This window comes from Rhinichthys klamathensis, unplaced genomic scaffold (assembly GCF_029890125.1).
Source record: "Rhinichthys klamathensis goyatoka isolate OS25496 unplaced genomic scaffold, OSU_Roscu_1.1 h1tg000579l_1, whole genome shotgun sequence".
Taxonomy (NCBI): Eukaryota; Metazoa; Chordata; class Actinopteri; order Cypriniformes; family Leuciscidae; genus Rhinichthys; species Rhinichthys klamathensis.
The window spans coordinates 528,595-554,957 of record NW_026607043.1 but is presented as its reverse complement, the minus strand read 5'-3'; the positions used below and the strand labels follow the sequence as shown (position 1 = coordinate 554,957).

The following is a 26,363-nucleotide window of genomic DNA, read 5'->3' as shown; positions in this document are numbered from 1 at the left end:
ATTGCTTCACAGCATCGTCCTGTGACGTTAAAAACATAATATCTCTTGAAACCACACAATCATTTCAAATCAAGATTAAACGACAACATTGCAAGAGCAATAAGTAAATAATAAATAATATAATAAAAATTAACAAATTATTCTATAATTAAATGGAATTATATGATTATGATGATTATAAATTAAATGTAAAAAAAACGAATAAATAAAACACAACACCGATGTTTTGAAGCAACAAATACATAGGTTGCTATTGAAAATCCTTAGATCTTTCATTACCTCCAACGTGTCATTACAAACCAGTATACCTCTCTTTATTCTGTGGAAAATAAAAGACAACATTTTAAAGAATTATACTAGTCACTCTTTTCCATGATATTAGATGCTTCAGAAAGATGCAAAAGTACCATAAAAGTATCAAAAAGTTGTCCATACGACTAGGCTTGCTGTGTTCCAAGCTATATAATAGATTTGTGTGAACAAAGCTATTATGCCCCCCTGCCCCGCCCCCAGCAATTTAAGTTGTAATTTATTGTAAATTTTCCCCTTCAGTGAGCTTTTAATGCTGTGACCAGTCAATGAGCTGAACTCACAAACCGAATCAGTCTGACTGGTTTTTAGAGCATTTAGACTGGTTTTGTGAAACACATTAAATAATTCATTGAAAAAGATCTGACTCAAAAAAGAAGCCGTTTCTCAATATGCGTTCTTAAGTGATCTTGCATCCTTGTGTTCTCGAACTACGCCATCATCAACCGTCAATGCCTCACACTAGAGATTCCTTCTGAAAACTCCCAAATATGTGATAGCACGTGAAAGCCATAAACATTTGACTGGCAAACGTTTTGTTTGGCATAATTTTAATCAAGTTTTATAATTACCTGGAGAAATCCTGCAGTACTTTAATTGGTACATTTAAAATTGACTTAACATTGACTTGTACATATACAATATACAAGCCATATACAAGCTTAACATTAAACACACAAATACTCTTGTGAAATAAAAAGAGATTTTACAAAATTAACCAAAAATAACAAAAAAAAGTTATTTTACAAAAAGGAAAAATATTTTAATAGGTTAAGACATCTGTGATGTTATATTTTATTTGTTGTGTGTTGGGTGGTTCTGTCAGTTGAGCAACAAGATTACAGCACATCTCAATTCTCACAAAGATGTGTTCTGTGTCCTCGTTTTCTTCCGAGTGCGTTCTTTCAAGGTGGCCTGGCTAGGCCAGTCTCCATGAGAACGCAGTCAGTTCTTCGCCTTCTTAGAATTAAGAAACAGAATGTTTTTCCAGGCATAACTACTTATCTCATGAACACATAAGAAAAGCTAGTGCAGATGTTAAGTAAATAGCAGCTTCGTTAATGTTCCTCAGAAGAAAAAAATGTCACAACTTGAGGGTTAGTAAATGATGTCAGAATCTTTGGGTGAAGTATTCCTTAAAAATCAAAACCTTGGCAAACTTAGATAAACCTGAGGCTATAATGTGTGCAACGCAGCCCGCAGGTATGCAGGATTCGCATGGGGAAACGTTGCTTTCGGATAGGACGTGCAGAGCTCTGAGACTGCAGACTCTTCTAAGAGAGCCCTGCACTTCTCCTCTCAAAAGAGAGAGAGAATTAGATTTTAAAGCTGTATGTCTCACTTTACGTGAGACAGAAGGGTGTTGGGCATGAATACTAAACAGTGTTTCCCCCAATTACAAGCAAGCTGGGCCAGTTCGCTGCCACTGGGGGACAGCTGGAGCTCATATGCTTTGATTTGACCAAGTGAAGTTCAGATGAGAGCTTCCCATATTGCCCCAGTATGAGTGATTGTGCGATCTATCAGTGGAAAGAGGGGCGGTGTGAGAGCGAGCGCATATTTTGTTGTGTGAAGGAGACCTGAGAAGGTGTTACGTACAAAGATCCGTCTTTCTAAGGAAATTCGTTCAAGTCTGTATTTCTGTCATTGAAAGGTTTTCGATAGACATCTCCAGCATTTGGAGAGCACCCTTTGTGTCACTGGCCTTGGCGCCACTGACAAATACTTGCATGCACATGCAAATCTGTGTCTGTTCTCTCTCTCTCTCTCTCTCTCTCTCTCTCTCTCTCTCTCTATCTCTCTATCTCTCTCTCTCTCTCTCTCTCTCACACACACACACACACACACACACACACACACACACACCCCAAATGCACCAACACCACACATTAACAGAATTTGCAAAGAGCATGAGATAGAAGTGTTAGCTTGTTGATAGATAGAGGACTAGAGCACTCAATATGTTAGTGTGTGTGTTTGTCTGAAAGCATATGGTTTTCTAAAAGAAACGTTGTTGTTTTTATTATATTAGATTATATTATATTTTATTATATTATATTATATTATATTATATTATATTATATTATTATAGCATCTGAGAAAAAAAGTAACTTTGCTTTTTTTATTTCATAGTTCAAATAAAACCTCCCCAGCGATTTACCTTTTGTACAGTGTTCGATCTAAAGCCATAAAGACATTCATATTTCTCTAAAAAAAGAGATATAAATAAATATAGGTGACTTTATTCCTTATGAACAGAGCATGTTTCAAAACTTTAAAAGGCCCTCCTGTCACTTATTATATTTTTGAACAAAAAAGAATGACAGATTTTGTTGTTGTTGTTTTTTCTTGTTCTGAGACTGTGATAATGGAGGCTTTGAATAGCTTCAGACATCTGTATGTCTTTCCTTATAAGTGTACCTCATTTCAGTCTGCAGATTTCATATAACTGCAGTTCATGATAAATGATTCTTTTTCTTTAACAGAAAATGAGTTTTGAGGAACAGTTTTGAGGGACACACAGCGGACAATTCTGCCTAATCGCACCACACAGGAGGCGCTCCTCAGAAAACACATCTGTCCCACCATCAACCAGTAAATCTCAGGTAATGTGCTTTGCATTTCGTTTGTTCTTGGCAGAAAAGTTGAATTGTTACACTACTGTTCAAAAGTCAGGTATCAGTATGATTTTCTTTTTAAAGAAATGAATACTTTTTATTCAGCAAGGATGCATTAAATTGACCGAGAGAAAAAATGTATCCGGTTTCCACTGAATTAAGCAGCACAACTGCTTTTAACATTGATGTTGATTGATTTCTGAAAAATAGAGTAATTCCTGCTGAAACTCAGCTTTGCCACCACAGGAATAAATTACATTTTAAAATAGAATTACAAAATTAAAATAGAACACAATTATGCTAAATTGTAATAATGTTTCACAATATTATTTTGATTTTAACATTGAAAAATCTTATCGACCATCAACTTTTAAATGGTAGTGTTGAATTTTTCTTTGTCCTGCTTTTCTTTTTTAAAGCAATCTTGCACAATATTACACAAGAAGTAGTTAAAATAAGTTTTTTTTTATTGTTTATATTTTTAATGGCTTAATACGATTATGTATGCTTAATAAAAAATGCCGGACAAGTACATATTTCGTAATGGCGCTGTACTTTTTAACAACTACAACAAAGAGGCACGATAAACAAATCTTAACACAAGGATATTGGTCATGGCATACAGTGATGTTTCCTTGTGTTTAGTGTGCAAGGCCCTTGCAAGTGCCCAAATTTGTGATCATTATAAACTGATTCACATTGTTGGCAACTAGGGTGCAAAATTATGCACACCATAGATTTTCATACAATATAAACCATGATGCATTATGGCCCCAAGTCTGTATTTTTCATAATAAACATATTATTTTATCATCTATGATCTGTCTCTCATGCAGTACATAACCATCCCTGCTACAGACATCATTGCCCTTTTACTCTTCGTTTTACAGTTGCTCAGATAGTTGACGGAGGTCAGGCTAATTGCTGCTTCTTTTCTCCAGATGGAGGTGGATGCGGCCGAGAAGCGTCATCGAACACGATCTAAAGGTGTGCGAGGTACAGCGCACTCACATGGTATTAGCTGCAGTCTCAACCTACGGTCAAATCCATTTCCCAACTTTCAATCCATATCTGTGTCTTTATTGCCTTTCACGAATTATCACTGACGTCAGTCAGTAGTGATTAACATGCACTATTGATTGGACAGGTGAAGCAGGATCTGTGAGGCCGGAAAATTAGTCTGCTCATAATAATATGATTCTATTGTGTGATGAATCTCATGTTGAGATATTTCCTCACTAATTGTTCTCGCTTTCTTTTCTTTTTTACTTTTTTTTTGTTGCAGTTGCCGTGGAGGCTGCACAAGAGCTGTTCAGGTCAGTCTGCATACAGTATGGGAATCATTCAATTAAACTCACTATGCAAATCAGTTCACAACCTATTTACTTTTATAATGGGATTTCTGAGCAAAACAGGATATTCAAGGTGAAGCAAGATATTGCATTTTGGTGTACATTGCTGTTCAAAAGTTTGGGGACAGTAAAAATGTTTTATCTCTTTTGAAAAAAGTCTTCTATGGTCACCAAGGCTGCAATTACATTACATTAACTGTTTTCTATTTGAAGAATATATTTTTAAAATGTTATTTATTCCTGTCATGGTGAAGCTGAATTTTCAGCATCTAGTCTTCAGTGTCACATGATCATTCAGAAATCATTCTAATATCCTGATTTGGTGCTCAAAAAAACATTTATTATTATTATGATCAATTTAAAAAAAGGTTGTGCTGCCTAATATTTTTTGTTTTTCTTCCACAATTCTTTGATGAATAGAACAGCATTTATTTGACATAAATATCTGTGGTACTTTTATAAATGTCTTTACTGTCAATTTTGATCAATGTAATGCATCCTAGTTGAATAAAAGTATTACTTTTTTTTTTTTTTTTTTTATCCTACTTACTCCAAACCTTTGATTAGATACCTTATAATTAGATCATTTTAAGACCAGAAATGCGTATATACGAAAGTAAATACGGTTGATTTGTTGTATCTCGCCTTGCAGTTTCTGTCTTTAAAGACCAAGGGCCAGATTTACTAAACAGGGTAAATTAGCACGAGAGCGCAATTCCAAAAAAGCGCCAATAGGAATGGAAAGTTCTGCGCATGATCTACTGATGACACGCAAACTAAAGAACACAGACGCAGCCTGATCATTTCCAGAATGGACAACGCAATACCAAGAGCAGGCCAAATTAGCATCTGGTTTAAGACATGCTTTTTTTGGCCGGTAAATAATGGCTCAAATACCAGTAAATGGACTAGCACAAACCTTAGTAAATCACCTTGCTATGGTTTGTAATCTTTGTAAATCACTAAGTAAGCTTAGTAAATCACATTTAAATACTTTCCACCCATAAATTTAGCTTCTGAAAGGGAAACTCCTACAAATGCATATACAATAAGGTCAGCCGCAAAAATAACCCTGTCCACGCTTTTTCAGTGCAAATCTTTCGCTGCGTGTCTTTAGTCAAGCTGTCCCTAAAACAGTTGTATGACGTAATATGCATTTCCGTTCAAGGTGGCATCAAAGTATAATTTTGCTAATTGATAGGTTTTGATGTAATTTATACAATTTGGCAAGTACTACAGGCAGAGCCTAAAAATAGACCTTTCAGTGAAATTGCCATAAGTGAGAACATATGATCTCCCAATTAGTATTAGTAAATATCCCTGCACTCCTAATGAAATCATGCATCATGATGAGAGTGAATGGTCTGTTTTTCCTCCAGGGCAGTGAGTCGTTTTACTCACATCTGCCTGTCACTTTTCCCCCTGCATATCTTTCCCTTAAGCATAATTTACAGGCCTCCTAAATGGCAGCATTTTCCTCATTAAGAATGGTTCAACACCCACGCTGTTGTTAAAAAATACTTTTTTTATATTTTGTGGCTACGTGTCCAATTACAATGACAGCGGCAAGGACACAAGGGTGTGCGACTCTGTGAGTGTGCTATGACCAGTTTTCCAGAGGCACCTCTACCATGTCATCTTTATTATGGTATCAGACCAAGCAGAGAAGTGAAATCCCCTCTCTCTCCTTCCCAATCATCAGGGCAATCTGCTTGATCAGCAGGTCCAGGCCTGTAGCTGCAGGCATCTTTAACACCAGTTACACTCACTGATGGGTCACCAGCTTGATCAGACACAGATCCCTAGCCAACATTATCAAGGATACTGTAGATGCAACTCATGTGCTATGCTAGACATGTTCCCACTCAATTTTCTACTCTTTTGCTACATTTTAAGTTTAAATAGCTTCAGGTTTAAACATGTATTGTTAAACACGCAGTCCAATTTCAAGACTAAACGTGGTGTTGGGGAATCTACTTTGAAACTGTAGCTTTCCAAGCTACAACCTACTCCAAATTTGAAGTAGTTAAACTTCTCTCATGCAACCTTTTGCAGAAAGTAGTTAGTTACACTGTAAGCTACTAACAGAAAGTAGCTATTTGTTGTACACTGAAGCTACTTAAAGGGCAACATATTTTTCAATATATATATAACTTCCGATTATATTATTTATTACATTATCAGAGACATATTTACAAAAACTAAAATACAGCCTAATTTATATTGAATATTAAATTATAATGTATATTATATTATTGTGTGCGTGCGTGCGTGTAAACCCTACTTTATGGGGACAAAATGTGAAAACAGCTTATAAATCATACTAAGTAATGTTTTTGGAAAATGTTAAAATGCATTTTTAACACTGCGTGGCCACAGTTGCCAATGTGCCGAGGGAATAATATTTAAAAGTATTCTGTTTCAGGTATGTTCATCAAGTTATACTGTTAAATGATGCTTCTTAGGCGATCACTGTGCCGCGAACCGGTCTGGTTTAAACTAACATGCTGGTCTCTCACATGCTGAGAGAGAAGCTGATGTATGTGTGTGAGGAACATACATCATATATGTGTTAAACTTAATAAATGACACAGTCCATGAGAGCCGTTCATACAGTATTCTCTGTTTTTATTTGAGCTCCCTCAGATGAACATGTAGGAACATTCGGTTGCTTTTTACTGTTAAGGACTATTTTTTCTAGTGGAAGAATGGCATTTTATGATTTTGACTTCGCTTCGCATCATGCCTGACAAGCCCTTCAGCCGTGACTGTATTTACAATACACCACAGCCCCTCATACCTCATTGCTTACATATTAATTTTGCGGTTGGAAAGTCTTTTGTACTCATCAAGGCTGCATGTGTTTGAGCTACAGGAATACAGTAATATTGTAAAAACAATATTATTTAAAATAATTGTTTAAAAAACTATTTTAAATAAATATTCGGTATCTTAATACATTTTAGCATCACAGGTAAATGATTCCTGGCGGTGTCACATGATCCTTCAGAAATCAATCTAGTATGCTGATCTGGTGCTCAAGAAACTTTTCTTAGATAATCAATGTTAAAAACAGTTGTGCTGCTTAATTTTTTTGTGGAAATAATTTTTTATCTCAAGATTCTTTGATGAATATCCAATATTAAATTTAAAAGAAAAGCATTTAATTAAAATAGACCTCTTTTGTAATAATATAAAAGTCTTTACTGTCATTTTTTGATCAAATTTATGTGTCCTTGCTAAATAAAAACATTTTAAACAATGTTACTGACCCCAAACATTTGAACAGGAATGTATGTATGCGGTCGTTCATCAATATAAATAATAAAAAAATTGTGGGTTTTCTAGTTCATATAGTTATTTTAATGTGAATGCACAATACAAGCATCCCATTGAAGTTATGCGTGTGGCGTGAGTACCAGTACTGGTAATGATAGACACACAATTACCACTGCCAGTCAAGTAAGTGCTTAATGAATACTTTCAGTAATCAGTGAGACTGTAACTAATCTGGCTAGTTTTATGTCAATGACTTGGATACTGGTTTGCTGGTCTGATCCTTCGCTCAAGCGGAGCAGAAGTTCTAAACTTGGATGTTTTCCCTCATGGCTTTTAACTGGCTGTGGACCTAAATGGAGCAGCCAGAGAGCGATATACAATATGAAATATGAAATATGGAGCCTGGTGAGTCATCGGCCTGGAGGACACTGGAAGCTCTCTAAATCTGTAATGAAGGCTGATGTGCCACGGTTCGAACATAGTCAGCAAGAACGAGCGTATGTGTGTGTCCATGTGCGTGTGTGTGACGTCAGCCTTGTATTAATTATTTCTCTTGTCCGCAGCTGTCCCACACCTGGGTGTGATGGTAGTGGACATGTCAGCGGCAAATATGCCAGACACAGGAGGTAAGAACTGACCTCTCATTCATATGAATGTGTGCCCATCCATCTGAAAGTCTCTTTACAGGTGCAAGAATGAAGGCTCTCGACCACTTACAGAAAAGCTCAAGACCAATAGCAAAATTATGTCAATTGAATTTGAATTGAAATAGGCCTTTTTTTTCTTCCCTTTACATACATCCTTTTACCAGCAAAAAGTTGTGAAAGTGCAGTCAAAAGATTGAAATGAATAGACTACAATGAACTAGAGCTGGCATTTACTTATGCTGGGTACACACCAAAAGATTTTTTACATCTTATAAGATTTTCAAAATGTGATAGACCACAAACATGAGGACAAAAAATCCTAGATTTAACCGTTTTGCTCCTATAGTGTGTGGTGTGCCATGATGTGACAAAGACAGCACACCACACACGAACAGATTTTCAACCAGAGTCTCGACTGTGAACACAGGAAATCTCGCAAAATCTCGTGAGACTTCGGAGTAAGCATGGCGGACGATATGCAGGAAGTAATTGCGATGATAGTGTTTGGAATGATTTTCACGGGGGAAAAAAAGGGTTTGGGTGAAGTCGTAGAGATGGCGGGAATTTAGTGAACTTCTCAGATAAAGGTTGTGGTAATGCACACACGTCTCTCTCCCCTTTCGAAAATTTACCATGGTTTTACTACAAATAAAAAATAAAATTGTAGTTAAACCATGATAACCACAAATTAACCGTAGTTTTGGTTAAAAAAAAAAGAAAAAGAAACCTATAGTATTTTTTCTTGGTTATACAAATGTTCAATACACCTATAATTGAATTGAATTCTTGAATTGAATTAAATTGAATTGAATTGAATTCTTTATTGTCATTGTACAAGGTACAACGAAATTAGATGACATTCCTCTCAGTGCTTTACAATAAATAGAAATAAAAGCAATGAATATATATCAATATGGTGTCCAACCATTCTATTAACCCCACCCCCCACCACCCTCCCACATACCCTACCACAATCTCCAGTGCATACTTAAAAACAGTAAAAAGTATGCACTGGAGATTGTGGTAGGGTATGTGTAATAAAACCATGGTTAATTTTCCCACTCTCTCTCTCTCTCTCTCTCTTTCTCCTTCACACACATTATGTGTACTGGTACACCTATCCTTATATGGAATGGTTTTTATACTGAGCTAATTACATTTTCTGAGCCACAAATCAACAAGATGATCCTCCATCTCTGCTGTCCACATCAATTTCACTTTGTACTGCGCTATGGCTGCGTTTGTTTTGCTTCCGTCTTCCATCATCTCGCTTTCTGATTGGATATTGTTTCGTTTCATGTGATAATCTCCAGAGCATGCGTGCGTTTGTCCCCGGGGTTCCCCCCCACACATCAGGATTTCTGATTGTAAATATGTTGACACTCTTAACACACCTCACACCAAGGGAATATCTGATAAAATAATCTAGAACCATCAAGATAATCGGGACATAGCTAGGATTGTCAGAAGGGGGAAAATCGGCCCAAAATCAGCCCGATTATCTTTTGGTGTGTACCCAGCATAAAGTGGAGCATTTTAACAAAGTATGATATGTTTTCTGGATTGTAGCGGTAAAGGATTGAACAATATTGTAATGGAATGGCTTACTTCAGAGTACTTAGCATTAGCCTTCAGCATTAGCAGTTTTTGCTTTGTAGCCTAAAAACTTGTAACTGGACTGTTAGCTTGCAACATAACCTTACCTCTTTAAACATGGCTGTTGTTGGGTTAGTTCACTGAAAAATGAATCCATGTGATTCAAGCGGTCCACGTGTAACGAGACAAGATCGTTTTATATGATGAACAGATTTAATGTAGCCTTTTATTCAGTTAACAGTGATCAATGCACAACATACATAGAGCTCATCAAATATGGTAAACTGAAGCTCAAACATGGTTGCTTGGAGCACAAGAACCAATAAGGTTTGTTCTCACATGTCAAGCATGTACAGTATGTATTATATGTTGTTCATCATATAAAACAATTGTGTCTCTTCTGAAGACTTTTACAATCTCTTTATGAACTTCTTGAAGCATCAAAGTTTTGGTGGAATAGATTTTCAATGGATGGACAGAAATCTATCAGGTTTCATTAAAAATATTTTTATTTGTGTTTTGAAGATGACCAAGAGAGACATGTCTGAAAAAATTATGACAGAATTTTTCTTTTTGGGTGAAGTATCCCTTTAAAAATAGATGTATATGGACAATAAGCTACACTGCAATATCTAACTCTCGTTAGCATACATCAGGAATATGTGGAGGATATCTGATGATAGGCGCAACATCATTAATATTCTAATCAGCTTGTCAAACGTCTTAGCAGGATTGTGCTGTTTGTTTCCTCTTTGACAAAAAGCCTTTTTGAGGACGAATTGTGGAAGGAATACAAAGGGCACCGTTACACTAACAGGCAACATGAGATAATTAATGTTTATACTTTAATACTGATATAAGTCCAGGGTTTGAAATATAGGTTTTTATTAAGAAAAAGTTCTTCACTAGGAAGCTAATAGCATCTGATTTGACAACTGTTGTCAAAGTCACTCTCAGTCTGTTCCACTTCCATGTTTAACAGTCTCAGTCCTCTTGATGCTATTTACTGTACCTCAGAAGAAAGATACAAAACAAGAAAGGCAGAACAGAAAAGATTGATGGATATGTCTACTGTGTCACCCCATCAGCCGAGCCCTGTGAACCACCAACCAGAATTGCATTTCTGCTACAGACAAATGGTACCTCCAGCAGACCTCACTGAAAAGGCAGGGAGAGGGCGAGAGAGTGATGAATTACCCCCAAATGAGAGGGTGGGGAGAGAAAAGGCGCTCCGACTGTTCTGTCAGAGCACGCTAACATTTGGGGGGCATTTGTAGGAACATTGTGGGAATGGCAGGGTTGTAATGAGGACACTGCGTTACCTGTCCATGCTATGCAGTGTCTGCCGCCCTTTACCACTCCATTAAAAAGTAATAATGACAAAACAACAACAGTGTTTGTCTCCTGCGGCATACATTGGGTTATATCACAGCAGAGGTTCGCGCCCCTTATGTATAGCTGCTCTGAAGGGGGTATGAACTGATCTAATGTATACATTGTAGGTTTATGTATTGTAATGGCCTCTCAGGGCAAAATATCATTAAAAAACTGATGCGGACATCAAACTTTTCCAGTTCATAATGTGTACACAGATAAAATGTGGAAAAATTGTCCCTTCGTAGGTACAACAGCTTGTCACTGGGGCAGTACCCTTAGAGGGACAACTTTGTAACTTATTTATCCTGAAAAGGTTCATGGTAGGGTGCATATTACTACTATAAGGTACTAATTTGCAGCTTTTAGTGGTAGATAACATACAAAGTTGCCCCTTTAAGTGTACTGTGCCAAGCTGTTGTACCCTTATAGGAGAACTCCGCCGCAAAATGAACCTTTGGTCTAATACAACATTGGTACCTAGTCAAACGTTCTCTGAGATTTGTTTTCATGATAATCGAATGTAAAGAGTTTTATCTTTAAAAACTGTTTAGCGTATAACGCTAGTAATGGGGGCATATAATAAGTAAAAAGAAATCGCTAGTTTATACCACTAACAAGGCTCAAAATAGCCCCACACGAACACAGTAACATAATGAGGGTCCCTACATGCAAAACTAAGCATTGAGAACTTTGTAAGTGTACAGACCGTTTAATAAGAAGATAAAGATAAAGACAGTCCACTTCGTGTATACAGACAGGAGCCATCTTTGGAAAACAGTCTCGACTAATCAAACCACGAACGCCATTCATACAGTTCAGAAGTTCACTGAACTTCATACAGTTCAGCTCACGTAGCACGTCGTTCTTGGTTTGATTAGTCGAGACTGTTTTCCAAAGATGGCTCCTGTCTGTATACACGAAGTGGACTGTCTTTATCTTTATCTTCTTATTAAACGGTCTGTACACTTACAAAGTTCTCAATGCTTCGTTTTGCATGTAGGGACCCTCATTATGTTACTGTGTTCGTGTGGGGCTATTTTGAGCCTTGTTAGTGGTATAAACTAGCAATTTCTTTTTACTTATTATATGCCCCCATTACTAGCGTTATACGCTAAACAGTTTTTAGAGATAAAACTCTTTACATTCGATTATCATGAAAACAAATCTCAGAGAACGGTTGACTAGGTACCAATGTTTTATTAGACCAAAGGTTCATTTTGCGCCGGAGTTCTCCTTTAAAGTTACAATTTTGCATAATTTTTATTGTAAATTTATTTTGTGATAATAACTGGCTGACTAACTGTACAATAAGTTATAGTGTAATTCTTCCTGTATATTATTGTAATACTTCTACTAAGATAGAAAATAGTACAAGTCAAGATAAAAAAAGACAAATACCACAACATTTTCGTAACATTAAAGTTGTGATGAAATGGAAGTATCTATCTAACTATCTATCTATCTATCTATCTATCTATCTATCTATCTATCTATCTATCTATCTATCTATCTATCTATCTATCTATCTATCTATCTATCGGTTGTTGATTGGATGGAGGCCAATCAGAATGTGAGCTTGCAGTCGATTGTAAGTATATGGATATTAGGAACAATCTGACCGCTGAATGTCATGATCGATGTACACGAGAGGTCCACAATAATATTAGTAAACAGAGTGGACTGCTAATGGTGAACTGAAGTCACATTATCTAAATTTTGTCTGCAATAAAAAGCCTATTGTCTATAGTGTAGAGATGCATGAAGCACAGCTCACACTGAAGTCAGAAAGCAAGCAGCTTTCTGTTGATCAATGCTGCAAATTTGCAGAACGTTTTCACCCTCACGCGAAATTCACGTAAATTCCTATTGAAATGAACGACAGAAAATGTTTCTGCACCTAAACTCGTTTATTGCAATTAATAAAGACATCATTATTTCATTGGAACGATCAATAAATATTAATTAGATGACATAACGTTCACCTAATAGTCGTACCTGATTTGAAAAGCAAAGTTGGCAAATTAAGTTTTGTATAATTATTGAGTCCAAAAAGTTGTGAGACAAATTTAGAAATGTCATTTCTCTCCTAGTTATAATGGCTACTACTACGCCCCTGCAATGGACCAATGGTGTTGCATTCATGTTAAAATGTTAGAAATAACATGTGTGAGGGACCCTTTAATGTGCCATTTTCTCGTCATCTAAAAATACCCACCTTTACACCCTCTGTGATGCATACCCTTCCTGAAAACGCGTTATCTGCACATTCTCCATTTTAATATAGCCCTTTTAGCAAATGCAGAGGCTTGTAATAAGAGGATGTGTCAGTACAGGTGTGACTGCTATGATTTTAACAGGGTTTAGTAATTGCTTTGTGCAAATCATGTTTAGTACCCCTTCTCTCTTTTTCTTTCTCTCTCTCTTTTTTCTTTCTTTCTTTCTCTCCTCCTCCTCTCCATCTGTGACTCTCTCTCGTTCCACTTTCCTATTTTCAATGTTTTCCTATTTTCTCTTCATCCTTTTTTATGTTCACCACATCCTGGCTCTTTGTGCCTCTACCTTTCCCTCACTTCTTCTGCGGCTCTTTTTCCATCCCTCTTTCCAGTCGTATTTCTCCTCCTCCCTCCTTCTCTCCCTTTCTGATGGATGACTCACATAGGCTAAAGCCCAGGGCTGTATAATTCAGGGCTTGACAGGTAGCACTCACTGCAAGAATAGGAACTGAGCCAAGAGCTGGTGGCAGTGGCCAGAGAATGGTATAGCTGTATGCTCTCTCTCGCTCTCTCTCTCTCTCTCTCTCTCTCTCTCTCTCTCTCTCTCTCTCTCTCTCTCTGTCTCATTTTTCCATCAATATAACACCTGGCTTGCTCTACACAAGTCCGGCCTCTCCTCCTTTGTGGTAGCCACAGTGCATAGATTTTAATGCCAGCTTCTCTTATCCAGCATTGTATTTTCTCACAACCAAAAAACAAAGAAACCATGTAGATGCAGTGTTTTGTAAGGGAATATGTCAAGTGTGAAAGGCCAATACATGGCTAAAGAAAGAAAAAGCAAGTTGTACTAAAGCTTGTTGGAGAGACCATGAAAATCTAGCAAAATTTAGACATTCAAAGGATGGATAATCATAATTTCTGACAATAAACACAAGAAGTCTGTTCATTCTTTGTTAGAAATTATATGAAATGGAGAAAAATCAGCTCTTAACGTAAAAGGTTTGATTCTTTTGGGACACTTTGTTTTCATTGAGAATTATCTGAATGAGTATTGAGAAAGTAACATTTATGAGTTACGCTGTTCAACTTTGCTCTCTAACAGCAGTTTGGTTGCGTCACAAATTTACATTCATAAAAATTCATATTGGTTCAAATAAAACAGATGTGTTTAAATGTCAAAATACACTGAACAAAATTATAAACGTAACACTTTTGTTTTTGCCCTATTTTTCATGAGCTGAACTTAAATATCTAAGACTTTTTCTATGTACACAAAAGGCCTATTTCTCTCAAATATTGTTGTGCAAATTGTAGTGTCCTTTTATTGTGGCCAGCCTAAGGCACACCTGTGCGATAATCATGCTGTCTAATCAGCATCTTGATATGCCACACCTGTGAGGTGGATGGATTATCTCGGCAAAGGAGAAGTGCTCACTAACACAGATTTAGACAGATCTGTGAACAATATTTGAGAGAAATAGGCCTTTAGTGTACATAGAAAAAGTCTTACATCTTTGAGTTCAGCGCATGAAAAATGGGGGCAAAAACAAAAGTGTTGCGTTTATAATTTTGTTCAGTGTATGTTTGAGTCAAAGAGAGACCACCTTAATTGATTGAAAATGATCGGAATACATGATAAAATGTCTGCATTTTTGAACATACCATAGCACATTTTTATGGCTTGCATCTCCGTTTTTAGTCTTTCTTTTTTTTAAGAATAGGTAATAATGCAATTTTTTTTTTTTTAAATGCTGTATTCTGAGGTATTAAAAAAATGAGTCTGTGCAACGGTTACTTAAGAACCACTCATGTCATATGCTATTTGCACTAAAGGAGTGTTTTATCAACATTAATGTATTTTATATTCGAATGCAAGTCAATGGAACTATGACCACAGACGTTGAGATTGTTGAGCCAGAGCGGCTGATGGATCCCTTTGTCTTTTCCTTTCTCCAGAATTTATTGAGATTTTGCATGATGGACACTTACAGACGGCATTCATTTATAGCCTTAGGCCATAATTTACACCTTCATTCTATGTAGCAGGGAGAAATCATATTTGTGTGCCGGTAACTCACCAGCAGCATGCAAACAGATGGGCTCTGGACTGTGTGGGCGGCACATGCAGTTTTGTCCTCTGTCTTCTCTTCTCACTCACTCGCTTTTTTTGATGGGTCTTCGGAATGCAGTCTATGCGGTCTGTTGGCTTCGTGCTCGTCAAGTCATTCTAAATGATCTGTTCTATACATGCCGAGGGCTTGTTTGTTATCTGTGAGGGATTTGTAATTCGCCCAAACTGTTAATTCAACTGTGAGGCTGAGCCAGATGTCTTTTTCATGTACTGTAGTCAGAAAGCGTAAACATTATACAACAGGATATTTCAAACTTTTTTGAACCAAGGACCCATTTCATAACCCCAAAGTGTTCACTTGGAAGCATTGCAAATGGTATAATTGAATCTCTTGTGTGCAGTCTCTTTGTGATATACAATGTGTCTCCATGATTTTTTATCTACTTTGCAATATTCTATTCTTAAATGCAGATTTTTGGAATATTTTGTAATCTCTGATAAAATTCATTTTATATAGTCAGTTCTAGTAGTTCTCGAAATTTGATTGGCTGAGCGTTCCAAGAATTTTGATACATAGTCCACTCTGGGACTTTTCATTGTTTTTTTTTTTTTTTATCTGCTTGCTTATTTTTGCACGTTTAAGACAGAGTGTCAATCTGTGCATTTATTTTTTCAGCGGCTGTGTCCGAAATCGCCTCCCTATACCCTTAAATAGGGCATTATTTGAGAGGACAGCTATTTGTTGTGGGGTCCGAAACCATAATGGATGCTATCGAGTGCACTCATTCAATCCCATAATGCACCACAAAAACAAGTGTACAACTAATGTACACCCAACGGCTAGAGAATACCCATAATGCACTGTGAGGGTTGTGTTGAATGAATTCCTGCATCTCACCAGAAGATGGCGCCCGCAGCTGAATCATCCATCCATTAATTTTCCAAACATCTTGTCCAATGTGGGTACAGTGTAATATAATACAGGTATAAATTCCTTTTTAATGTATTATTCAATTGTTTTATTATGGCTTATACATGCTAGTTTCCATGACAGAGTTCAAGATAAATCTTTTCATTACTACTGGAGCTGCCATTTTGCTAAGTTTCAAATTATTATTAAACGGCAAGCACATACTATGCAAAAGTGGCATCCCTTCCTGCACACTTAGTTTCCGAACTCGCTCACTCGTTTTCATTCACTCCATAATATAGTGGACTATATTATTAAAGTAAAGTAGGGAATAGTGAATGAGGGTATAGGGGCAATTTCGAACACAGCTAGTGACTCTTTCTGCAGGTTACATCGATAGACCAGTAGGTGGCGCCAAGTAACTGTCTTTGGGCCCTATTTTAACGATCTGAAACACAAGTATCAAACGCGAAACGCAAGTAACTTTGTGGGCGGATCTCGGGCGCTGTTGCTATTATATTGGCGGGATAAATGACTCTTGCGACCGACACAAATCTAAAATGGGTTGGTCTGAAGTAGCTACAGTTCTCATAGGTGTGGTTTGGGCGTAACGTGCAATAAACCAATCAGAGCGTCTTCTCACATTCCCTTTAAGAGCAGGTGCGCTTGTTCCATGGCGGATTGCTATTATTATGGCGGATTTGCCAGGCGCTGCACGCCAGGAGCGGTTCACAGCCGAGGAGACCGACGTTCCCGTCAGGGCCGTAAAAGACAGAGAAGTGACATTATATGGGGATGGGAGAAACCCACCCAAATTAGCTTCGGTTAAACAGGCTTATAATAATTTGGGTAAATGTGTAAGCTAGATTTTTGCTTATTTTTTCACATCTTCATGGACACCACAATGATTTCCTTCGTGTGTTAATATTTTTCCTTGTAATAATGTATGATTTTCAAAAATGGGAACTACTGCGTCTGTGTAGATGAGAGAAGCAAAGTGTATGCGCGTTATGCACACGCTACATTATGGCACAGAATGCGCCCTTAAAATAGCATCTGAATAACGCGCCACTGACTTTAGACTAGGTTTTTCCTGGTCAGTGGCGGAATTGTTTTCTGGAACTGCAAAATAGCACCAGGGAACGTTTGCGCCGAAACACGCCTCCTCTTTTCGCTGAACCGCCCCGGGAGCGCAAGTTCATTTCCTAGTTTACCGACGTGCGTCTGTGGAGGGAAAAAAGCCGCTGTGCGTCGGGTGCAAAATAGGAATGATACATGCGTCGGTGTAAAAAGTCAATTGCGCTTGCTGCAAGATTTTTGCACTCACTTTGTGTGCGAGTCATTTAATCATTTATTCAAATGATTCGATCAATAACACTAATTCATTTAGGAACAAAACAAGTGGCTTGCTGTATTCGGAACCATGTAGGCTACTAGCATGCTGCTCACTATGTCTGCCATAGAAAGATATGATATAAATAGTAATGGAAGTACTAGAATGCGGTTCTGAATTCAGCGGCTGTCTTTGAGCGAGTCATTGAATCATTCATCATTAATTCAAATGATTCTTTCATTAACAATGTTATTAAAAAATAGTAAAATTAGTACACTTGAATGCTGTTCCAAATTCAGCAACTTTCTGTCATTATCAATCACTGAGTCTGTCATTGAATCATTCATTCAAACCTTTTGTTCGGTAACACTGATTCATTCAGGAACAAAACAAGTGATTGACTGAATTCGGATAACCATACTAGCATACTGCTTTACTATTTTGCCTTTAATTGGTAGAAAAAGTAATAATAATATGTTTCTATTCTAAAGTAAATTCACTCATTTGATTCATTAAAAACACTGATTCATTCAGGAAAAAACCTGACCTTTATGAGTGATTCATAGTGAATAGCTGTTTACTTGCTGTTATAATATAAGTGTTGTGTCTTTTCTTTTTTGTCAGATTTATAAATATTTTGTGTTTTGAACATAAAATTATACTTTAAAGATTTTTTTTATGTTATTGTAAGATATTCATTCTCCCAAAATACAGTTGCACTCTCTCATATTGCTTGCAGTGCAATTTTTGCTCACATATTCAGACATTTTCCTCCGCAGACCCCTATTTGTGACAGACCTCATTGCTATACAAGTTTCTGATGTGCGTCTATGCGTTCTTAACCCATGTAAAACGCCTTATGACGAAAAGGATCTCTTGATAATTACTAAGCGAGCTGCTTTTCCCGCTGGCTGAATCCTGCAGTCAACACCCAGTAAATTTCCGATCTCGCCTTACTGTATTTCTTTATCATCCATATGATATCTCATGTAGATCTGAACCTGTGTGAATGGCAGTATTATGCCTCCGAACAACATGCAGGATGTAAAGCCTCACTCCAGGGTCAGACTTCACGAGTCTCTCCGGTAAATTGAACCACCAAGGACATAATCACCGCAAACAGCCTCTCAGCATGTGTGGTAGTGTGATTGTACGCTGTGTTTTTAGGCAGAGGGGGAACCGGGCTCCGCAGTGACAGAAAAGGCAACTGAGCTGCAGAGACAGAAAGAGCCCTGCAGAATGCACAACACCAGCACCTCCTTTGTTCTGCTTTTTGGGAGGGCGCAGAATGAAGGGAGGTTAGCTGGGAGATGTCTGTCAGGCACAGAATCACTGATCTCTCTCTCACTCTGTCTGTCTGCTCAAATGGCAAATCCCACTCCTGAGGGGGAGATCACCATGGTGACAGCGCCTTGCCACGCATGCCTGTGGATGCTGCAGTGTAGGAGCGCAGAGCAGCCGCATGCTCCTATGGCAACTCCAACACGAACAGCCAGCTGTAGCTGCTGAATTCGCCTCCACGGCCCAAAAGTTTCTACTCCGCAAGAACATACCTGGTGCCAAGGCGGCTAGAATCGACAATAGACCACAGCCTGAACGGCACATGTATGTAGTATTGGTATTCAGGCCAATTTAAATCAGAGAGCATTTCTATTGGCTAATCTGAGGTCGCTAATTGTAACAGAATGACTATTTGAAGTCTTTTAATTAAAAAATAATCTCTTGTTTTTAGAAACAGACGGAGAAATTATTTTCGTTCATCTTTCCGCCACTTTGAGACTAATATTTGCTCCATTATTATGACGGTTGCTGTGGAAATTATCAAACGGAGCTGGTCCGGGCTAATATTCTGGCCATTGCTGGTATTAGTCAAGTTCATCAGAGGATTTGTCCACCAGGAGCTGTCTGACTGAAGTCATTATTTCTCCCGGCATTTCTGAAAGGCTTGCACATCTCTCTCTCTCTCTCTCTCTCTCTCTCTCTCGGCCATAATTACCTTAGTCCCACTCAAAGCCTGCCTCCACCGCTCCCGTATTCAAATATGGTTTAATTACCTGTGGAATTTTAATTGGCGTGGCCTGCCAGTGGGAAACGCGAAGGTGTCCAAGGTCATTCCAAGTCGTTCGCGAAACGCTCTCACCCACACAGACGACGCTGGCTGCCTGCCCGCACAACACGCATCACATAGAAGCGCAGGCTCTATAACCAGCACCTGCTTTAACAATAAAACAATAAAGAGAAAATGGGCACCTCACACCAACAGTCCGACTGATGCATTGTAGGGTTATGAGGTTAAAACATTTGATTTTATGGTGCACATATTTTTAGGACACAATGTGCCTACCACAGTTATTGTTAGTATTGTGAAATCATAATTAATGATTATGATTTTAAAAGAACAGATTTTAAGGATTTAAGAAAATATTTCAATCATTTTGTTTGGTTATTTTGTTTTGTTGTGCTTTAGTTGTGGCCATTATAGGCATAATCTCTACATATAGCAATTCACTTCGTAAAAATAGCTTTTAATGTAAAATGTTAAATGTTTTATAATTATATATTTTTTTTACCCTTTACTTATAATTGTATTGCTATGAAATTATTGACATTTAGGGTTTGACTTGGAAATTATCAAAGTGTCAAATATTATTTATTATTTTTTTTATTTTTTTTTTATACAGATTTTTTACAAATCATCCAGTTTTTTCCTCTGTACAGATGAAAACGTTATCAAAATGATTCCTGTTCTCACGGATCCGCAGAAACGACTAAAAACGCTGTATTATGCATGCCAGACAAGTAATTTGGCGATGTCACTTTGTAAAGAAAGACTACGCACCTCCCTAAACACGTGATGTGCATGCCGTCACCGTTTTTACAGATTCACGTTTTTAAAGTTTACACGGAGATGATAACGGTCGTTTTCAAAAATTTGCACTTTGAAACATATTTCAAAGTTTGCCCTCTCAGGCCGCCAAAACACTGTTGTCTTGTAAATAAACAGCTAGAACACATTAAAAGTTTTTTGTTTTCAGTTGAAAACCCTGTTGTGTAAGCGGCCCCTAAGTTAATTACTAATGATTTTTACAAATGGAATGAATCAATCAAATACTTACTTAAGCTAGACAATGACTTTCTTCTAGATATGCTGTACAGCTAAAATAATATTTACATTAATTTCCTATTATCACTGTAAAGCTGCTTTGAAACGATCTGTGTTGTAAAAAGCGCTATATAAATTAAGGTAAAAAAAAAAACACATTAGGCTAATGGTTACTGATACCAACCACATGTTTTGTTGTAGTGTGAATAAGCGTAACAAGTATGGTATTTTTGTTTTAAACATTGGTTGGTTTCCATGTCATCTTTAAGGCTCAGCCCTAGTCAATTATATTTTAAGTCACGCACAGATCCATATTGCCAGAAGTCCTTGGTCTGCTGGTGCTGATTTGTGCACGTTAAGGCAGTATCTGAGGATGACTGCCTGCAAAAGGGATTTAAATCTAGAACGTTTCACAGTCCGTTGAGCCCTGACCAAGCGCAAGAGCCACAAAAACAGGTTATAAAAACACAGCTCACGTTTTTTATTGTCCTCTCGTCATTCAGAATGTGTGTGAGTGTGTGTGTGTGATGACGTGCTTTTCTGATTCTAGGCAACCCAGTTTATATCTACAAAGCCTCACTCTGATGTGAATCTCAACTCCCAGTTGTTAACTGAGCTGAAGGTTTGAGGTTATGACTTAAAGGAAGCTCGAGGATAAGGTTAAATGAATAAAAGTATTAGCAAGAAATATTCTTTGAAAATAGACTCTCTATGGTCTGTTCAAAAAATCCCATATATGGGTTTTTTTACAGAACTTTTGTTTTTTGCTTTAGCAGACGCCAGATTATCTTTAGCAACACAGTGTTTACAGCACTTACACATTATCAGAGATAATTATCATCGCATCATTGAATAAGTCAAAAGCTCACAATATTGGTCAAAATAAAAATAAAACCACATATGTTTATGATCATGCATGTTTTTTGTAGGAAGACTAAATAAGTGATTCATTGGATGCCACATTCAAACCACATATGGTTGCACATGCCGTTTTAGTGCAATTAAAATGGAATTTCTCAAAAACTTAATGATTATTATGGGATTTGTATAATTGAGGGCTAAGGCTAGAATGAGCTTTGCCTTGTTTATATTTTGGAGGATGAGTCTCATAAACGAGTCTTGGCGGTTTAGGAATAGCACTGTCTTGTGGGACCAGAGTTCAAGCAGCACACGCATTTACATGAATAAATGTGCCAGTGGTTATTAATGCTTTGTTATGTCTTAAACAATTCTAATATTTCTTATCTCTGAGGGCTGAGCTTTGGCACAGACACTCTTCACACATTCAAGGTAATTTTTCAGAACTGTTGTGCATAATTCTCTGGGTTTTTGTTTTCTTTTTGTTGTGCAGTGTGTATGGATGCCCCTTGGCTAAGAAAAGGAAAACCCAAGAGAAACCTCTGCAGGAGCCAGCTTCCAAACGCCGTCCGTTTCTAACTATGGCTGATGGAGAGCCCGCCATGTATGAAAGCTATGAGCCAGAGGCCATGGAGGAGGGAGAAGAGAGGGAACAGGAAGTAGAGGAAGTGGAAGAAGAGGAGGAGGAAGGGGATGAGGACGGGGATGATGAAGAAGAAGAGTGCTCGGATGACAATGACGAACCAGGAGAGGAAGAAGAGGACGAGGAAGATGGAGAGGTGGAGAGAGGGGAGGCAGAGGAGATAGAGCAAATGGAGGAAGAGGTAGAAGAGGATGAGGAAGTGGTGGAGGAGGATGGGGATGATGAAGAGCAGGAAGACGACGAAGATGAGGACGATGAAGATGAGCACGAGGAAGAGGAATACTATGAAAATCAGAGTCATCAGCAAGGTAAGCAATGTTGTCTGATTTATTGCATATCCTGAATGTTCGTATAACCATGGAAGAACTTTCTTAAAACATGATTTGAACATTCACAGAACTTTCATAAATAACATGACGAGAACTGTTCTTAGAACACAAAAGTGTCAGCTGGACACGTGTGTGTGTGTGTGTGTGTGTGTGTGTGTGTGTGTGTGTGTGTGTGTGTGTGTGTGTGTGTGTGTGTGTGTGTGTAAAATATCTTTTGATGAGTTTTAAGAACTTATGACATGATCTCAAGAAAAAAAAATTATATTCATGTTATTGAAGAACTTAAAAATAATCAAAAGAGAATCTCTACACAATGTTAGCCAAAGTTCTAAGAATGTTCCCTGCCAGCTTGGACCAGGGAACACATTTATGTTCTAAGAATGATTTCTAGTGTTCCCATTATGTTATGAAAATGTGTTGAAAATTCCATAAACGTTCAAAATGTCCAGGTTTTTTTTTTTTCTTGGTTACATGAACATTCTGGAAAAAATTAGGAAATTGAATGTTTAGAATCTACAGATAGACATGTAGTTGCTCTGACACACAGAATGCTGCATGAAATATGAATCAAGGGCAGCTTATTGTAGGTCAACCAACATTTCAAAGTATAATTGACAGAGTATGCAGTCATTAAAGTCAATGTTTTATTTCCTAAATTGCCTGTTTTCGTTTCAAGTCATGCAGTATTTGTAATTTGCGGAATCACAATGAAATCTACATACACCCTGCAGAGAATGGCTGGCCCTCGCCATCCTAATTAATGTGGATTTTACAGCAAGGAACAATCCAACTCCCCTTACGAAATTGAGGGAAAGCAGATGTGACTGCTTCCTTAGTATGCGTCTCACCCTCATTCTCTGGTGTCCTCAATCGCTTGTGACAGTGCTTCCAGAGTAATAGAGAGAAGAGGCTCTCTGAGTTATTAACTTTGGCCCCCCTCCACACATGTACACCGCCATCCCGGAGGTGTCAAATACACTCAACCCCCCCACCCCTCCCCGGTGAAAATGGGCTCCTCCTGAGGATATTTCTGGCTCTAGAAACAGAGCACCTCATCCTCTGCTTATCCCTGCAGTCTCATCCGCCGCTGTCCCAAATACTAGCAACACTAAAATCTTTTCAGTACAATTGAGAGGCTTTCAGGGCAGCCTGTGCTGCTTACATGTTATGAAACATACATATGTCTTGTTTAGCATTTAAAAGGCTCCCTGATGATGATTCATGTACAGTACAGCTTACCATATTGCAGTTTCTCTAAAATTCATCCGTTTCTTTTCCGGAATACTCAAATATTTTGCTGCATAGTGGCACTTACCATCTTACTAAACTGCATTTGATTATTCAAATCAATTTGCACCTGTGTCATCGAGCTATACATGAAACCCTGGCATGACATTTGTCTTAGATTTGCTGCATCAATGCTATCACTCATGAGACGTTACATTTTCATAATGATAGTGTTCAGGCAGCTTCAGATTATAGAGAGGACTGACATTTCGTTTGTGAATTTATCTTGCCGCACAAGCCGCTTGCTTCTAAAATAAATCGAAAGGCCCTAGTGCGCAACGTATTCCAGGGTGTATTTTTGGAGCGGTTTAGAAAATGTCTACAAATCTTCAAGCAAATTCCATGTATTGTTCTCCTTTCTCTACAGACGACAATTATTCCTGTGGTGGACAATCAAAATCCAATCAAATACTTGAGAAGGACAATAACAATAACAACAGCATGAACAATGAGTATGAGAATTATGACGAGCTGGTGGCCAAGTCCCTCCTCAACCTGGGTAAAATCGCAGAGGATGCCGCCTACCAGGCCATGACTGAGTCAGAGATGAACAGCAATTCCTCCAACAGTGCAGGCGAGGATGACGATGAGGACGAGGATGATGGGAGCGAACAAGGAGGCCATAAGGGAGAGTTGAGTGTCGACTTGGATAGCGATGTGGTACGTGAGACCGTGGACTCCTTGAAGCTTCTGGCCCAGGGACATGGGGCCGTGCTTCCCGACGAGGGATACGCGGACGGCGGGTCTGGGGACACTTGCCCAGCTGGCCACGCTAACGGACGGGGCCACCCGGAAGAGAGCGAGGAGGAAGTGTGTCTCAGTAGCCTGGAGTGTCTACGAAACCAGTGCTTCGACTTGGCTCGTAAACTTAGCGAGACCCAAACGTCCGAGCGGCCCATGATGGAGCACCAAGGTCACCAGGCCATGCTGCACCATGTTGAGCAGCAGCATCTGCATCCACATCAGCCTCCAATGCATCACATGCCCAGGTATGACAGTTGCCAGATGGACCAGCACAGACCCCTTGAGAGGAACTACTCAGACATGGTCAATCTGATGAAACTGGAGGAGCAGCTCAGCCCCGCTTCAAGAGGCTACCCATCTAGCTGCGCTCAGGAAGGGGATGAGGACACTACATCAGTGGCTTCCGAACGCTCAGATGAAGCTTTCGACATGACTAAAGGCAACCTGTCCCTGCTGGAAAAGGCCATTGCTCTGGAATCCGAGCGTGCCAAGGTTATGCGAGACAGAATGGCATCAGAACAGATGGTGGCTCGGAGGGACAATCAGCGCCTTCATGGAGAGCACAGCCCAAGGCAGAGCAGCAGTGCAGAAGAACGCAAGGCCCGACTCCATCACGATGGCGCAAAAAGAGCATATTACCCTAAAGGTAAAAATAAAACTTCTAATGAGATTTTGCATTTCAGCAGAGATTTCAGTAGCTAGTTCCCTTTCATTATCAAGTTTATAGAATATGGAAGCCATATTCTGCTACTGAGGAAACGAATAAAAATTATTATTCTGGTCATTTCTCACAACTGTGTGAAATAAAGTCACAACTGTGAGATATAGACATTTTTTTCTGGTAATTGTACCTTTAAATCTCACAATATGACATTATATCTCACAATGTGGCTTCATATCTCACGATTGCGCCTTTATGTATCCTAATTGTGGCTTTATTTCTTCTAATTGTGATATTATACTTCTTGATGTGACTTTATATATTCCAGTGTGACGTTGTATTTCTTATTTTAAACATTTTCTCACAATTAACAGTTTTTATCTCACAATTGTTAGATATAAAGTCAGTATTTCCTGTTTTATTTCTTTATTCCTGGTAATTGTGACTTTAAATCTCACAATGTGACCTTACAGTATATCTCATATTTGCAACTTTATATCTCCTAATTGTGATATATCTCACAATGCGACTTCATCCCCCATTTTCACAGACAAGACTTAAACCTAGTCCCAGACTAAAATGCATATTTTAACTGTTTAAACTGAAGGCAACTTACACTGACTTATCTTAAAATATGTCTGTACCATTGTTTTGTCTCAAGATGCACATCTGTTTTTTTTTAAGGCAACTTAAAGTCCCCGTGAACCGGAAGTTACAAACGACTTTTCTCCAGTGTTGTGACACATTTCCAAGTGAAACGGAATATTGAATAGAGGGCAGGGTTTTACTTTAGCGCTCCTCCTCTCCATCTCTCGCTCATAGCAGACTAACGGAGTTGCCACGCCCTCGCGCCATAGCACATGACAGGAAGAGAAGAGAAGTCGTTTCGAGAGGGGAGGGAAGGATAACGTATTTGATTAAAGATTATAAGGGTACATTAATTTTTAAAAATTAAGGAAGGGCACAGATAAATCATTTATAATAAACACTACAATATTACATATAAGAATAGGAATTGTAAAAATTTTATTTC

At 38.2% G+C, this 26,363-nt stretch overlaps 1 protein-coding gene across 7 annotated transcripts in view; it reads left to right on the top strand.

Moving 5' to 3' along the window:
- The window catches only part of myt1la (myelin transcription factor 1-like, a), a 62,977-nt gene that overhangs the window by 17,772 nt on the left and 18,842 nt on the right, over positions 1-26,363 (top strand). For 3 of the 7 annotated variants that reach the window (XM_056240081.1, XM_056240076.1, XM_056240078.1), the window contains 6 exons: positions 2,796-2,915; positions 3,869-3,941; positions 4,213-4,243; positions 8,122-8,184; positions 22,160-22,617; positions 24,293-25,315. In XM_056240081.1, coding sequence (XP_056096056.1) covers positions 3,869-3,941; positions 4,213-4,243; positions 8,122-8,184; positions 22,160-22,617; positions 24,293-25,315 — 1,648 coding nt within the window. In that variant the 5' untranslated portion in view covers positions 2,796-2,915. Of the gene's footprint in view, positions 1-2,795; positions 2,916-3,817; positions 3,942-4,212; positions 4,244-8,121; positions 8,185-22,159; positions 22,618-24,292; positions 25,316-26,363 lie in introns of all 7 variants that reach the window. The other 4 variants (XM_056240082.1, XM_056240079.1, XM_056240080.1 and 1 more) reach the window with 3 other exon arrangements.